This window comes from Periophthalmus magnuspinnatus, chromosome 9 (assembly GCF_009829125.3).
Source record: "Periophthalmus magnuspinnatus isolate fPerMag1 chromosome 9, fPerMag1.2.pri, whole genome shotgun sequence".
NCBI lineage: Eukaryota > Metazoa > Chordata > Actinopteri > Gobiiformes > Gobiidae > Periophthalmus > Periophthalmus magnuspinnatus.
In genome coordinates, this window is record NC_047134.1 from 19,688,301 (window position 1) to 19,703,704 (window position 15,404).

The 15,404-nt window shown below is 37.9% G+C and overlaps 1 protein-coding gene across 2 annotated transcripts; it reads left to right on the plus strand.

The window, feature by feature from the left end:
• The first annotated feature begins 228 nt into the window (after positions 1–228).
• On the plus strand, positions 229–10,664 carry susd1 (sushi domain containing 1). Of its 2 annotated transcripts, XM_055224082.1 has the most exons (19): positions 229–520; positions 1,642–1,782; positions 3,632–3,787; positions 4,109–4,261; positions 4,893–5,072; positions 5,792–5,971; positions 6,207–6,386; positions 6,907–7,086; positions 7,178–7,357; positions 7,439–7,618; positions 8,014–8,187; positions 8,609–8,776; positions 9,065–9,159; positions 9,231–9,417; positions 9,839–9,932; positions 10,012–10,255; positions 10,332–10,371; positions 10,447–10,540; positions 10,622–10,664. In XM_055224082.1, exons 1-19 carry the CDS (start codon positions 280–282, stop codon positions 10,638–10,640), a joined length of 2,886 nt encoding a protein of 961 aa, XP_055080057.1. In that variant the 5' UTR covers positions 229–279; the 3' UTR covers positions 10,641–10,664. The 2 variants fall into 2 exon arrangements, with proteins under 2 accessions (XP_055080057.1, XP_055080058.1); XM_055224083.1 differs by lacking the exon at positions 1,642–1,782 and having other exon boundaries at positions 232–520.
• The last annotated feature ends 4,740 nt before the right edge of the window (positions 10,665–15,404 follow it).

Genomic DNA, 15,404 nt, shown 5'->3' on the forward strand with positions numbered 1-15,404 from the left:
TAAAACTGTCAAGATGCTGATTCTATGTGTCTTGGGATGTATTGCGGAGTATAATGACAATAAAATAATAAAAAAAAAGATTACTCTAGTCAAATAGTAAATTGCCAATTACAATAAATAGATAAATTAAGTGGTAATCATTTAATTTCATGCGTCATTGGATCAGCTGTAGATGCAATGTTCCTCTTTGACAGAGAGGGGGGTCAGTAGGCCAAATATAGCTTTTATCAGTGGCCACAGCTCTCTCTATCTGCAGTTCAATGCATGACGTATAACTGAATGTGTCAATGCAGAAAACCACAGAAACCACCAGATACTACTATTACTACCACTATTACAGCTGCTGCCATTGAGAAAAAAGTGCAGTCCTGTATCAAAAAACATGGGACAGAAAGAGCAGAGAGTAACCAGAGCTGGAGGAGCAGAGGAGGTTCGCTGAAGTTAGGACTCTGGTCCGTGAAAGATCCAAGTATGAAAGAGATAACTGGAGCCGTGTTATTTCTGCTTTCTGTAATAGCAGGTAAGATTTTAAAGTTGATAGTTGGAATTCGGCACATTTTACTCTCATTTCTTACCTAGCCTTCAAGTGCAATATACAAATACATAGAATATTTTTTTATAGTTTCTTATTCATGAGAAATTAAAAGCAGTAAAACATTTGGCTACTTTTACCTTAGAACTCTCACCTCACAACAAAAAGGTCTGAGGTTCAATTCTCATGATGCATAAGGCCTTTCTGTGTAGAGTTTGTATGTCCTCCTCGTTTCTGGGTGGGTTTCCTGGCTAACTCCCATCAACCTAGACCAGGCATGCCCAAACTGTGCCCAAATGCGGCCCCTCAGACCAATTTTTCTTGGCCCTCAAGCTTCCAGGTGAATTGGCCCAGCACAGTACTTTTTACTTTTTACTGTACATTTCTGAAAATCTACAAGTCCATATCAAATATTTAATGTGTCCCATTGAGGATGTAAACGTGAATAAAGGTCTAGTGGTTCAGTTTAACTTGTAATAATCATGCAGATCTGAAGTATTCACTGTATTTGCGACCAGTCTATGGCTCTCAAATGGCCCTTAGCTTTGTCTGTGTTTTTATATGCGGCTCTTAATGAGAAAAGTTTGAACACCCCTGACCAAGACAAAACCTGCACAACAGAGAAAACATATAGGTCATGCTCTGGAAAAGTGTTCTTTGTTGCGGTCACTTACTGCTCATGGTTGCCCTAACGACATTAAAGGTGCACTATGAAACTTTTCTTTTATCGTTGGTCTCTATAGAGATGTATTGCTTTATTCCATTTAACTTCTCCCTGGAAACAAGCAGGAGGTTAAGATACAGTTCAGATCCATGGAAAAGGTAATCCCTAATGCATTTTCAAGACTTAAATTTTTTTATTAAACTAGTTGCAAGGTCGATAAAATTAATGTCTTACAGTGGAACATTTCAGGAAAAACATAACATCTCCACTGAGGCAAGCATGTAGCAGAGCATCTTCCTGAAAAATGACAGTACGTAGTTCACCCAAATGCAGAAACTCTACAATCTAGTACATTAGAGCAGATTAATACAGAGATACAAAGGAGACATCACTTCACTACGAGCAATGTAAAAGTCTGTTTCAGAATTAAACTAATATGTTGCAGTGATCCAGACGGCTGGTCACTCTCTGGACGTGTGCTCCTCGTGTCACGCCAATGCCACATGTGATGATAAGCCAAACGGATCGGGCAAAATCTGTAACTGCAAGTACGGCTTTGTGGGCGACGGGCGTACATTCTGTCAAGGTAACAACACAGATAAAAATTCAAATCTCAATGTAATGGCAAGATCATTTATAATTTTTTTTATTTAGTTGCTAGAGCTTGAGGTCATCTGAGAGTACGCTTATAAGAAGTCAAATAGGTCAAATAGGAGATTGTTTTTGTTATGTACATTAAAATGCATATGACAGGATAGACTATTAATTTCATTAAAACATTGTTCACATAATCATATTTGCCTACATTTTGCTTATAATTTTACTTCCTGGTTGGACATGTGACTGTTACCTAGCAACCATACTGTAAACAAGCTGAGTTAAGACTAAATGAAATAAATGACAGCACCTTTATTCTGTTAAATGTAGGTTAGAACTCCCACAAAAAATATCTTTCTTGTGCGTAAACTGCCTCTACATTTTGGATGGAATAGTTAGAGGTATTATGTTTTAAAATGTGCCGCTACTTTTGAACTTTTCTTTTCAGATTTTTTCCACAAACTGCCTCTTAACAGATGTAAAACTATAAAATATTTACCAGAAGTACTATCCCACCAAACTAAAGTAATGATTAGAAAAACATGAAAACCTGTCATATGCACTTCACGCTGCATTAGATATGACCTTGTTGTTTAATAAATCAGCAATAAATTGTATCGTAAAATGTTCACAGTGTTGCAGAAAATGACCACAGTGCATTTGGATGTGCAGTTTAAGCATTTTAGTGTCTTTGCACTCATGCTGTTTCGATTGCGACCTGGTTCAGCCTCACTGCTCCCCCCTGTATCAGCACTGTTTCAGGTCACTGCTCTGTTTTCATCAACACTGCTACAAAAACGCCCAAGAACAGCCCATTTTGAAATGACTTTTTATTTTAATAACACACTATTACAAGCCTTGCCTTTAAATGATGTCCAGTCTCAGGTCAGCTTTCAGAAAACTTGTTCGTCTGTGCCATACTCTGTGTTTTTCTTACAATCTTACCCCTGTTGGTGATTATCAGACACTAGAATGTGATGTAGTGTCCCAGATCAGGGGCAAGAGCCAGTTTTCCCTATTATAATTACATTGTATTTTATTATGAAATATCCAAAAACTAAATTCACAAATGTTGAACCTAATCAATTAGATAAAAAAATATATTGTGCATTTAAAGTGATAGTGTGTAACTTTCTGAGCATGGAAAGTGTGGACAGTATACAAATATAATACATTGCTTACGTTCTTACAAAGGTGCAAAATGTTCTGTTTCCCATGCAGCAGAGGACATATATCAAACTAAGGGAGGATAGCAGCTGTGTTCTGGTCATTTTGGTTAAGGCCACATTTCTTATCTGTAGCTTTTCATACAGGACTGTGTGACCCTCACTCTGGGAGGGTTATAAAACACTGGACTTTGAAACAATCTCCAACAATCTTTTTTGTCATACTGTGGAATAACCAAAGGAACAACAATTTCCATAGAGAAAAGCAGGCCAGACCAAATAAGAGTCAGGTTTGTGGAGATGCAAGCACGCTCAGAGTAAGGACACATATTTTTCTCTGGTTTTCAGTGCAAAAAAATACATCCATAATGAAAAATCTGACTTTTTATGTTTTCTATTTTTCTGCAAAAAAGTTACATACTTGAGCTTTAACAATATGATTTTTAGCTGCCCACATCTGCATTAATTATTATAGGGCTGAAGAATGTTGTTACGTCAACTGAAACTTGGCAATTCACGATACCTCCTCCAAAACGTCCTTTGAACCTTTAAAATAATACTGAAATTTGTTACATAAAATGTTCAGTTTAATGTAATGTCAAGTGGAAATTTAAGACACACAATGTAGTATTCTCAAAATCATTTAATAATGTTTTTTTTTCTTTTTTCTAGACAAAGATGAATGTCGGATAGATTTAATGAAGATTTGCGGGCAGCACACAACTTGCCACAACACGTATGGGAGCTACTATTGCACCTGTTTGTTTGGATACAGGCCGTCCAACAACATGGCCACCTTCATCCCAAACGACGGGACCAACTGTCAGGGTGAGTGACAAACTGCCTTTACATAATGACATATACCATATAAAAATAGCATTCAGGTTTCTACTTTGCTTTAGGGGGCTTGTAAAATTACAAAAATAGCAACATAAAAATGATAGGGCTAGGAATCACAGAGTACGTAACAATACACAGTAGTGTCACGATACTACAGTTTCAAACTCGATTTTGATGATGTATTCTAATATTGCACTTTACCAGGCGCACTTAGTCACTTAATTTCATTTACAGTTAATTCACTCACTCCTAATACTTAGGTGCAAGCTACAGTTTATACAGAATCAATAATGTGTTTTTCTTTTTCAGATATAGACGAGTGCGAGATTGAGGGAGTGTGTGGAGAGGGAACCGTGTGTAAGAACCTGGAGGGAGGTTTTGAATGTTACTGTCAAATGGGATACAAAATCCACGAGGGAGTAGTGCCATTTCACCCACACAGAGACAAAGCTACATGTAAAGGTATAACAACATGTATATGATTGTGTGTATGTATGTGTGTATGTATGTACAATTTTGCAATTTTATACGTTTTTATATGTATATGTTTTTTGTTACCGCAAGATTCATTTCAAAATGTCATCACAGTTACTTGCCAATTTTCACACTTTCATCAAAAGCAGCTTGGTCCCTGATTACGGTACTGTATAAATTAATTCAATTCTTTCACTACTTCAAATTGAGGATGGAAGAGATACTAAAATTACTGTTTCAAAAATAATTTCACAACCTTAACCTCTACTCTACTGCAGCAGCAAAACCTCAGCCTCCCTAACCTTTCCATCTCTCCTTTACAACTACTAGGGTGTGGGGAGATATTATCCCCAACAGTTTATACTCTGCTTAATGACATAGCAAACCTCTACCAACTAAAAGCTAAATGCTAAAGTGGGGTTCAGCGATGTGTTGGCTATCATGGAGATGCTATTTCATTGGTTGTAATGTTCCACAGTATGGCATCCATCTTACTTACTTATCTGTCTTGCTTTATGCACATTTAACTATTTATTGCTCCTCACACATTGGTCTCCATTGGATATATTTAGTGAATATTCTGAATAACTGTATTTACATAGGTTGTGTATTTCTCTAGTTGTTGACTGCGGAGCGCCTGTTTTACCTGTGGATGCTGTGTTGGTCTCAGTCACTAAACACACTTTTGGAGGTGTGGCCTTGTTTGAATGTGACCAGGGCTTCATCTGGAGAAGAGGAGACAACTCTTCTGTTTGTGAGGCCAGCGGGCGGTGGACAGCGCCCTCTGTGGTCTGTGAAGGTAACAACAAGAGCACAGTGATGCTTTGACCTTGTAGTGTATTATTACAGGAGCTTTTGTTGGTTTCAGTGCTTCTAACTAACAAGACAAAAGGGTATTTTCAAGAGACCAAAACTTACCAGCCCTTAAAACACTTAAAATTACGTTAATGGTGCATTATGTAACTTTTCTGTTATAGTACTAGGCACCTGCTTGTCTCTAAGGGGCTATGTTATTGTTTTGCTTGGAGTGTTCAACAATATGGCATCAAACATATTGTTTCCCAAGAAGACAAGCAGGCGACAGCGCCAGACCAAGTTACAGGTTAGATCTGTGGAGAGGAGACCCTGCTCACAGTAACCATACATGGTTTTCAATTATTTTTTCAATAAATCACTGATAATTGAATTGATTGATTAATACACGCAAGATAGATACGTTTGGAACATCTCAGGCAAAGTAATAGCATGTCCATAAAAGATAAGCAAGTGGTGGGCCGTTCACCAGATATGTTCCATGGTGCACCTTTAATATTATTATAAACATCTCAGTTTTTAATAATGCATAGATTCAACCCATGTATTATCCTTTTTCTCATAATCCATGAAAGGTTTATTACTGTCTTTTGTGACACGTGCTGTGTGTTTTGGTCTCTCAAAAGCAGCAAATAACAATAACTTCCTCACTGATTAATTATTTTAAAAAGCGTGTGTATTGTATGTGTTGTATTTTGGCCTCAGAGGTGGACTGCGGCCTGCCCCCAGTCCGGCTTTACTCACAAATGGTCTGGGACAGTCGTTCCAAGCTGGGATCAGAAGTGCTTTATCGCTGTGACTTTGGATATCGAAATGTAGAAAGGAGGAGTGTGTTTTACTGTAATGCTACTGGACAATGGGACGTCCCACCTGTCTTCTGCCAAGGTATAGACGCCTACAGCTCTGGAAAAAAAGACCATGAAAAAAACCCCAAAACATTCATTTTAAAAAAGATACTAAACTTTTCAAAACTAGCTCAAGAGTATCTTGAGGGCCATTGAATTAAAGCTGCATGATGCATTTTCCAGAGCTGTAGGTTAAACACTGGGATATACCTTAAATCTGTGTTGATATTATTGATACCATTTTGATTGAAATTATTTTGGCTTTGGTTCTGTAGAGATTTTGTGTGGAAATGTCCCTGTACTTAATAACACAGTTCATGTGTGGGATGGCAAAATGACTCTTGGAAACACTGTGGAATATTACTGTAAATATGGCTTTTATGACAATGGAGGTCGTAATTCATCAGTTTGTAATGAAAATGGTGAATGGACAAAACCAACTCTGTCATGTAGAGGTAATTATAACAATACTTGGATTTAGTGTGCACTGAACTGAAGTGGGGTATCGACTTTATCATTATTGCAATGATCTAGTACACGGGTCGGCAACCCACAGCTCTGGAGCCGTATGTGGCTCTTTCATCCTTACACTGTGGCTCTGCGTGGCTTGGGAAGTGTATTTTATTTGTGTTAGTTCTTTTTTTTTTTTTTTTTTTTTTTTAATTGTAGTTTTAAATATTTCAAGTTCAAAATGTGTTCATTGCATAAATAAAATTGTATTTTCTCTGTAGCACTTCATGAATTTTACAAGCAACTTACTGTAGTTGTTACAAACAAAGCATAAAGGTAAAAAAACAAACAAAACAATATATCTAGTTATCTTCATTTTAGATGTGAAACGGTGTTTTCTTTTCCGTGGGAACCTGGTCCAAATGGCTCTTTGGGTGTTAAAGGTTGCCGACCCCTGATCTAGTACATTTAATCTAAAAAGTAAAAACAGTTTTTACCTATGATTGTTATGTTATTTTGTCTCAGAGATTTTGTGTGGGAAACCTCCTTTGCTGCCTCACACTGGCCAAATGTGGAATAGCAGTTCAACTCCAGGGAGCACTGTTGTCTATTTTTGCAGTTCTGGATTTCTTTACTTCAGTGGCAGTAATTTATCCATTTGTACAATTAATGGTTATTGGACCACGGCAACCATCTTGTGTAAAGGTAACAAATTACTTCAAATAATTATTCAAAAGTGTAGATTTAAATTTTATTCATGGTGCTGTAAATTTGTTTTTGATTGCTGTCCCAATAGAAATCAATTGTGGACTGCCTTCCCCTGTTCTTAACTCAAAAATATTATGGGATGGGCACTCCACTTTTGGATCTTCGGTTGTTTATCAGTGTAACTTCGGTTATCAAACCTTTGGGAATAACAGTGTGTCTTTGTGTTTGGAAAATGGTCAGTGGGAGAAACCAGCTGTTGTCTGCAAAGGTGATTATGGCCCTATACAGACACAGTCAATATCCTAGAATATGAAGTCCAGAATTATGTTTTTCAATTTCTTTTCTGTAGAAATACATTGTGGGAGCCCTGTGGACAAAGCCTTTGCTAAAACACTGTGGGATGGCACGGCGCGTGTTGGGAGTGTCGTTTACTATGAATGCAATGAAGGGTATTACACCCACAGTCTGAAAAATGTCTCTGTATGTGAAGACAATGGAGTTTGGGAGGACATTGAACTAATATGTGAAGGTTGTATTAACATAAAGTACTGTTTAAATGTCTTAAAGTGTGTTTTCAAACTGCTATGAACTAGTATTATACTAAAATGGAATAGAAATAGATATTAAGGAAAAGGCTTGATATCAATTTCAATATTACTTTAATTAAAAAAAAATGCATCAGATAGCATTTTTAACACCAAATAATTGCAGTTTAAATTTTTAAATCTCACCATGACAATAACACTGCATTTAACCCTGAAGGAAAAAACTCATGAACCACAAGACTAAAGTAAAGACTAAACTAAAATAAATAGTTTGCTATTGTTAATATATTTGCCCAGTACTTTATGTTACATCACGTGGTTATTGTTACTTGCTTTATGCTTGTTTGTGCACTAACTCTAACTGTGTTGCTGTGAGCAGAGATAAGTTGTGGCCTGCCTCTAACTGTCCCAAACACTAACCTCCAATGGGACGGCTCCACTAACCTGGGCAGTGTGGTGTGGTACGAATGCGCCTCAGGATTTTACCCTGAGAGGGAAGTGTCTGCATGTACAAAAACAGGACGATGGGGACAAGTGTCTCTCATCTGTAAAGGTAGAGTCATCAGAATTATGCATGACAAACTGTTGCAATAGTCAATATTGAGCTCCACAAAAGGTGGTTACTTCTGGTTTTAGATGCAAACGTTCCACAGATTTTTTTTTAAATAATTAAATAGCACCATTTTAAAACTCTACTGCTACTCGGTAATTAAACAAACTTTTTATTAAAAGATGTTAGTTAGGGTTAGATGATCATTTATTGAAATTGTGTAGTAATAAATATTTCTGTAAATGCTGTTAAAAACACTGTAAATTACGATTGTGAATTGACTGACATCACTGTAGACCAAGAAATTAATCCTAAAAATCATTCTTTAGAGTTATAATATGTACAAATTAATGAAAAATTGTAAACTGAAATAACAAAGTAGGTGTCTTTTAACACTCTGAAGCATGTAATTATGTGTTTACAGCTAAATGTGGCCCTGTACCTGCTCTGGTACATTCGGAGGTGGTTTGGCACAACCGCAGTATAGCGGTCCACAGATGTGAGAGGGGTTATCACAGCTGGAGTGGCACTTACAGCTCCATATGTGACAGCAGCAGCGGGGAGTGGAGGCAGGCCACCATCACATGCATTGGTGAGTTCTCCGTAGCCAAGTATAGCTTGGTATCTTCAGAAAAACACATATGATCGAACAGAACAACAGTCAAACATGTCTTCTTTCACAGATATGTAAGAAAACAGCTCCATAAAGGCCTAACTCTCCTATAACTGAACAGAGAAGACATAGTGTAATTCATTAAAATGTTATGTTTATTGAACATATTAGCAATTACCATAGGAATATTAGATGAAAAAACAGTTGTTGTCCCAAATTACTAACATTGTCAACATTGTCCATCAAAATAGTTTTTCACTTTTACAGAGAGAAAGCCACCGATCAACCATTTACATGTTCTGAATGAGAGATGCCTTCACTGGAAAGCAGAGAAGTACAAGGGCGCTACAGAAGATTACAAGGTATGATAACATTTATATATATTGTATTATCATGGCAAGTAAAGGATAATCCTTAATGAGTTTTCTTTTAGATTATATTCACAGGATTGAGAAATTACCAGACATCTTTTCTGGATAAAAGAAGGCACATGTTGAGCTCTAAAGCTGATCGTGTGGAAGTCTGTCTGAACCTGCTCCCTGTTACAAACTACAGCATCTCAATTACAGCAAAGTCAGCTAAATTCACTGCCACTGTCTTCACCAACACAAGTTTAACAGGTATAAAAGCATTCACATCAGTTTTCTAAATTCTCAACATTGCATTTATGCCAAATTAAGTCTAGTTGAAAATTAAATTAAAGTACAACGTACAATTAAAATGGTACAGGATGACATTTGATAAGTCATAAAACATGTAACAACATTGTTTAACTACTACTAAACTGATCAATGATAACTTCTTTCTTAAATAATATTATTCTGAAGCTGTAATAACCACATTTAAGATTCTTAAATCCAAAAAGAAGCTAGAAATGATGACTGAAGACTGATAATCAAATAGAATTGATTACTACAAAAGAATGGAAAGGAATTTTTGTGAAATCAAAACAGGCAATAGTAAATATTCAAAATATATACACTAAATAAATAAATAAATAAATAAATACAAGCAGCTAACTGTCAAACATTTGTTGAACAGTGCCTCCAGCCCCTGTGGTCCGCTACAGAGAATTTGATACTCCTGTTCCAACGTTGACTTTTCAAAGATCTCCTAGCACACTTGACCCCATAAGGTGCACAATAAAGAAATGATCATGCTTTTACTCATCAATATATTTAACCATTTACCTTGATTTTTTCTGACTTTTGCAGTGTTTACCAAATATTTGTGCTTCCGGTAGATGGTCTTATGGTGTTTGACTGCTCCTCTCCTAAATTATCCACTGACCAATACCACACACACTATATTACAGCTCAAATCCAAGTGAAAGACGTTGGCACAGAGATGTCATTTACTGTGGGGGATGGACGTTTTTACCATGGGTTCTTGAATGCACCCTTGGAGAACGGCAGGGAATATTACATCATCCTCCGATCTGTTAGTGAGTGGAGAAAAGTGAGTTAACACAACATTTATTTTTAATTAATTATTGATGAATAATTAACAAAATTTGTGATTTTGGTCTTTTTAGGAGTGCAAAAGTTCATGTGTTCTGTGGGCAAAAGTAAAAGGTAGGGCTATTTCTGTCTTGTTATTTAACTTAAATTGCATTATGTAGGCTACATATGCATTATATGTCTCCACAGGGTCCTCCTACGTTCTGACAGTGTCTTCTCTGTCTGCTGCTGCTGTGGTTGGACTGGCCGCTTTAGCCTTTTTAGGAGGATACAGTTATTTTGGGTAAGACGTTTGTAGAGTACTTTTAGCTTTAGCAGTAAGTAACCCTTCATTTTGTAACATGTCTTTATTCATTTTGTGCAGGTTATTCAAGAAACTATGACCAGGGGAGTGGACAGGGTCGGACAAAGGGGCTCAGAAGGGTCCCCTAAGACCATGTTCAATAGTAAATAAATATTAAGCATATTTTGTTGAATATTGCCCTTTTATTGCTACAAAAGTCTAATAAAGATGCATTCAGTTCAGTTTAATTTTGTTTTCATTAATTAAAGTTAAATAAAATCACAGGCGAGCATAGATAAACTCTCACAAAAGGTCATCAATGAGGAGCCTGTTTCTGAATCTCATGTTTATCCACCTTTGGGTTTGTCCAGGTTGTATCACTGTAATGGAAATTTAAATATTGTGTCATTATTTTACCTTTTAGAAATCACATGGTCTCGTAACTAAAACTAATTTGGTTTGGTCGTCAAAGACAGTGTTAGAAAAACCTTTCATGTCAACCCTTTTGTTCCATTTTGGTGGCTAGACTTGTTAAGATGTGTTGTAATGCAAGTGAAAGTAGATGCAACCAGACCATACAGTCGGCTTTCAATCCCTCCCTATTGACCCCCTGAGGGGACCCAGCTCACGAATATGTCCAGGAGCCAGTCTGATCACACCTCAGCAGAAGTACCACACTCTCTCCCCTGAAGTGTTCCACATCTACTATTGTTTCTACTCCACATGCTACTTCACACCTGGTATTGTCTCTACTCCAAATGTTACCTCCTGAGGAGAACCGGCTCCTGAATGTCTCCAGGAGTCGGTCTGACCACCCCTCAATGGAAGTGTCACATGCTTACTTTGAAATGTATGTCCTCTGGTCATCTCAACCTATATAAACTGGGTGCTTTCCAGCATTCGGGGTCTGACATAAGGGGGAGATGCTGTCGGACCTATTTCTTGCAAGAAATAAACTCTTGTCTATGCTTCAACATTCATCAGAGCCTGAAAAAGGAGTCTTATTTCCACGACAATTTAATGGTGTCAGAAGTGTCTTTCCTCAATCGGTCGTCTGGGACAAAGTGGTACAGGGACTGGCCATCCTAGGATGATTTTTTACCTTTTTTTCCTATCCTCTAACCTCACATTTCGAGACGGGAGGACTGCACCCAATGTCCCAGATCATCGTTGCTGGAACAACGAACTCAAATTGTAATTGGACAAAGGCCTGGTGAGTTTGAAACATTGACATAATTATCTTTTGGGGTAAAAAAAAAAAATTGAAAAAATTGAAAGAATTGAAAAAATTGAAAAAATTGAAAAAAATTGCAAAATTTTAAAATTGTGAATATCTAGCATTTGGGCTTGCATGGCTTTTTGCTTCTCATAATAGAGTAAAAAAGACAAAAAATAAAGAAAGGAACTTTGTGGGTTTGAGTCCCATATAAGCCGGCGACTAGCAATACTACTGTCTAGCATAAAAACAAAAAAAAAACAAAAAAAATAAATAAATAAGGGGGCTAGCAGTATCCAGGTGAAAGTCCTGAGACAAGAAAACAGGAGCTGAACGAATTAAGGCAGCCACAGACGTCCTGTGAAATACATCTATAAAATGGGAAGCACAAAGTCAAAGGAGAGTGCACCTCCAGAAAGTCCAATTGTAGATATCATGAAAGCAAAATATGGGGATAAAAGTGTTAAATATTTGCATGTATGGGCTGCAGAATATGGTTTTCCCATAGGGGGTACTTTGAAGTTAAAGAATCTGCAAGCATTTGAAAGCAAATTACGTGACACCGAGTCTGAAATGAGGAAAAAGAGGAAAATGTCTGTGAAAAAAAATTTGAAAAAATTGAAAGTTACCGAGAATGTTTAGAAATGTGGAAAACTGAAGCTGAGAATAGAAACAGAAAAACTTTGCAAAATCAACTACCTTTCTCAAAAGACAACAATCAAATGTGTGATGTGACTGCACCCCACTCGCAAAAGATTTCTTTGTCTCCACAGTTGACAGCACTGAAGCTGGATCCTGATCTGGACGGTACCCATCCGACTTGTCACACCGATCCTCCACACCACAGCCAAATGGACAATTACAACCCCAGCCGAACAGAAGTGACCTTCCTCAGCAAAATGAAGTGCGCTCACAACGGACAATCTCACCAAATGCACCCCTTGCTGTTGCACTGCAGGAGTCACCTCCCATTGCTCACAGATTACGCCAACGACAGGAAGAGACAACATTTAACATGCCCATGGTTGAGGTCTCAGGACCAGAAGGCCCAACACTGGTTTTTCACCCTTGGATCACATACCTATTTTTTAAATGGACTAAAGCCAGAAATTGCTTCAGCTGTCAAGCAGTCATGTATTAGGTGGAATGCTGCCCGTCTAACTGAGCTAAAAAGACATGCCACACATGCACAAGAACAAATACTCAACAAGAAAAAAAACACAATAAGACAAAATGCAGAAAGAACTTCATATGGCTGCAATAACCATGTACAAGGCAAACACAAGACAGGACTATGGAAGCCGCCATCACAACACACATTTTCGTCATGGGGGACACACAAGGCATGAACCCAGGAGAAGATCAGCCCTTCCTCATGATGTATGCTATCGTTGTGGACAAATGGGACATTGGGCACGCAACTGTCCACTTTCTTCAGAAGCTTCTTCAAATACGAGACTATTGGCTATAACTAACACATCAGATTAACTAGAGTCGGATGGGACCGGAAGGAGACGGACTCCAGCTGATGAGCCTGATCAACCTACAACTTCAGAGAAAGGTAGTGCACCACATACTCCCACAGTACAAAATAGTACCCCTACAACATATGGTCAAATGTATGTTCAATATACATCTCCAAACTTTAAAAAATTCCCACAATACTGTTTAACAATCACAGATCAAATTGTATCGTTTTTAGTAGATTCAGGAGCAACACATTCTGTCCTAAAAGCCATACAATTTAATCCTAAACCTCCATTAAGTGGAAAACATGTGTATTCAATTGGGTCATCAGGTCAAACAATCAAAGAAAACATCACCATTCCGCTACAATGTGAGGATGGGCCAAATTCAAAACTCACACACTCATTCTTACTCTCACAACTATGTCCCATCAACCTCATGGGAAGAGACCTCATGTGTAAATTAAATCTGTGCTTAATCTCTACACATGAAGGCATTAAAGTATGCAAAATGTCTGATTTGGCTTCTAAATTCTCCAACTCTTTTGTACAATGTGCCACTGAAAACCTCAACTATACATACTATTGGCAAATGCAAAATTTACAGTTTTTTTCCACACCTTTTAAAGATATTCAAAACAAAATTTGCCCAGTGGCAACAGAATTTCAAACACCGGAGAACCTGCAATGTATCTCCCATGTATCAGCCAGACCTGATGAGCCATATGAGAAAGGTTGGTGGAGAGAAACGACTGACACACTTTCACTTGATCATGTCTACTGGAACCAAAACAAATGTGCTGTGTCTGTATCTCTCACACCAACCCAACTCACTTTCTTTTCTATTACTAGCTCTGTGCCACATATTCCTATGTCTAAACGCACCTCTGATAATTGGTATGATTTGGGCCCTTTTGTTAAAAGGTGTCAACAAGCAACTGATTGGACACAAACGTCTGATCTGTTAATTTTTTTTCTCCATCATTGCAATGTTTTTGTAAAAAAGTACAAGCTATTGTGCATGCATTGAGAACAGTCCAGCTGGCACCTGAAAGCGCTTATGAATCAAGCTGTTTCCTAACGGAAGAACAAGCTGCAGTTGTTCCAGCCCTACAAGAAGTTCCTAAAACTCTGTGGGCTGTCAGCAAATATGATGTTGGCCTCATCAAAAATTGTGAACCTGTTGTGATCACACCAAAATCTGACTTCAGACCATGTAAGCCACAATATCCCCTCAAGCGCGAAGCAATTGAGGGAATAACACCTGTTTTTGAATCTCTAAAAGCATCAGGAGTAATTGTTCCGTGCGATGACTCCCCTGTGCGAACACCTCTATTCCCAATTTAAAAAATTAGAGAAAAAGAACAGCCTACCGAATGGCGTTTTATTCAAGACTTACAAGCAGTAAACGCTGCAGTTCAGCCTCGAGCTCCGAACGTTCCTAACCCGTACACTATTCTGTCCCAAGTTCCTCCTGATTCAAACTACTTTTCTGTTGTAGACCTGTCAAATGCCTTCTTTAGTGTACCAGTTCACCCTGACAGTCAATATTGGTTTGCATTCAACTTCAATGGCTGAGCTTACACATTTACTCGTTTGTGTCAAGGGTATTGTGAAAGCCCGACCATTTACAATGATGCGCTCAGGAAAAGTCTTGAATCCCTAGTCCTCACTCCAGGGACAGTCCTACTTCAGTATGTAGATGACATAATGATTTGCACTCCAACTAAACAACAATGTGAAAGGGACACAATCAAACTCCTGCAACACCTTGCTGAAGAGGGCCACAAAGCTAGTCCTTCAAAATTACAATTTGTTCAAGAAAAAGTCACATTCCTGGGTCACATCATTACATCAAAAGGTAAAAGTCTGTCTCCAAAACGCGTTGAAGCCATTCAAAATCTTCCAAAACCAATTACAAAAAACAAATGATGTCTTTCCTGGGAATGTGCTCTTATTGTAGACAATTCATTCCAAATTATGCAATTTTAGAAGCCCAGCTCAGCTCCCTAATTCACGGTAAAAATTTGCAATCGCATGACAAACTCACATGGACACCTGATGCTGATCATTCATTTACCACATTGAAAATAGCTCTCCAAACCACTCCCACTCTTGGGTTACCAGACCCAAACCGACCATTCACACAAATGGTTGATGAACGTAATGCTTGCATGACATC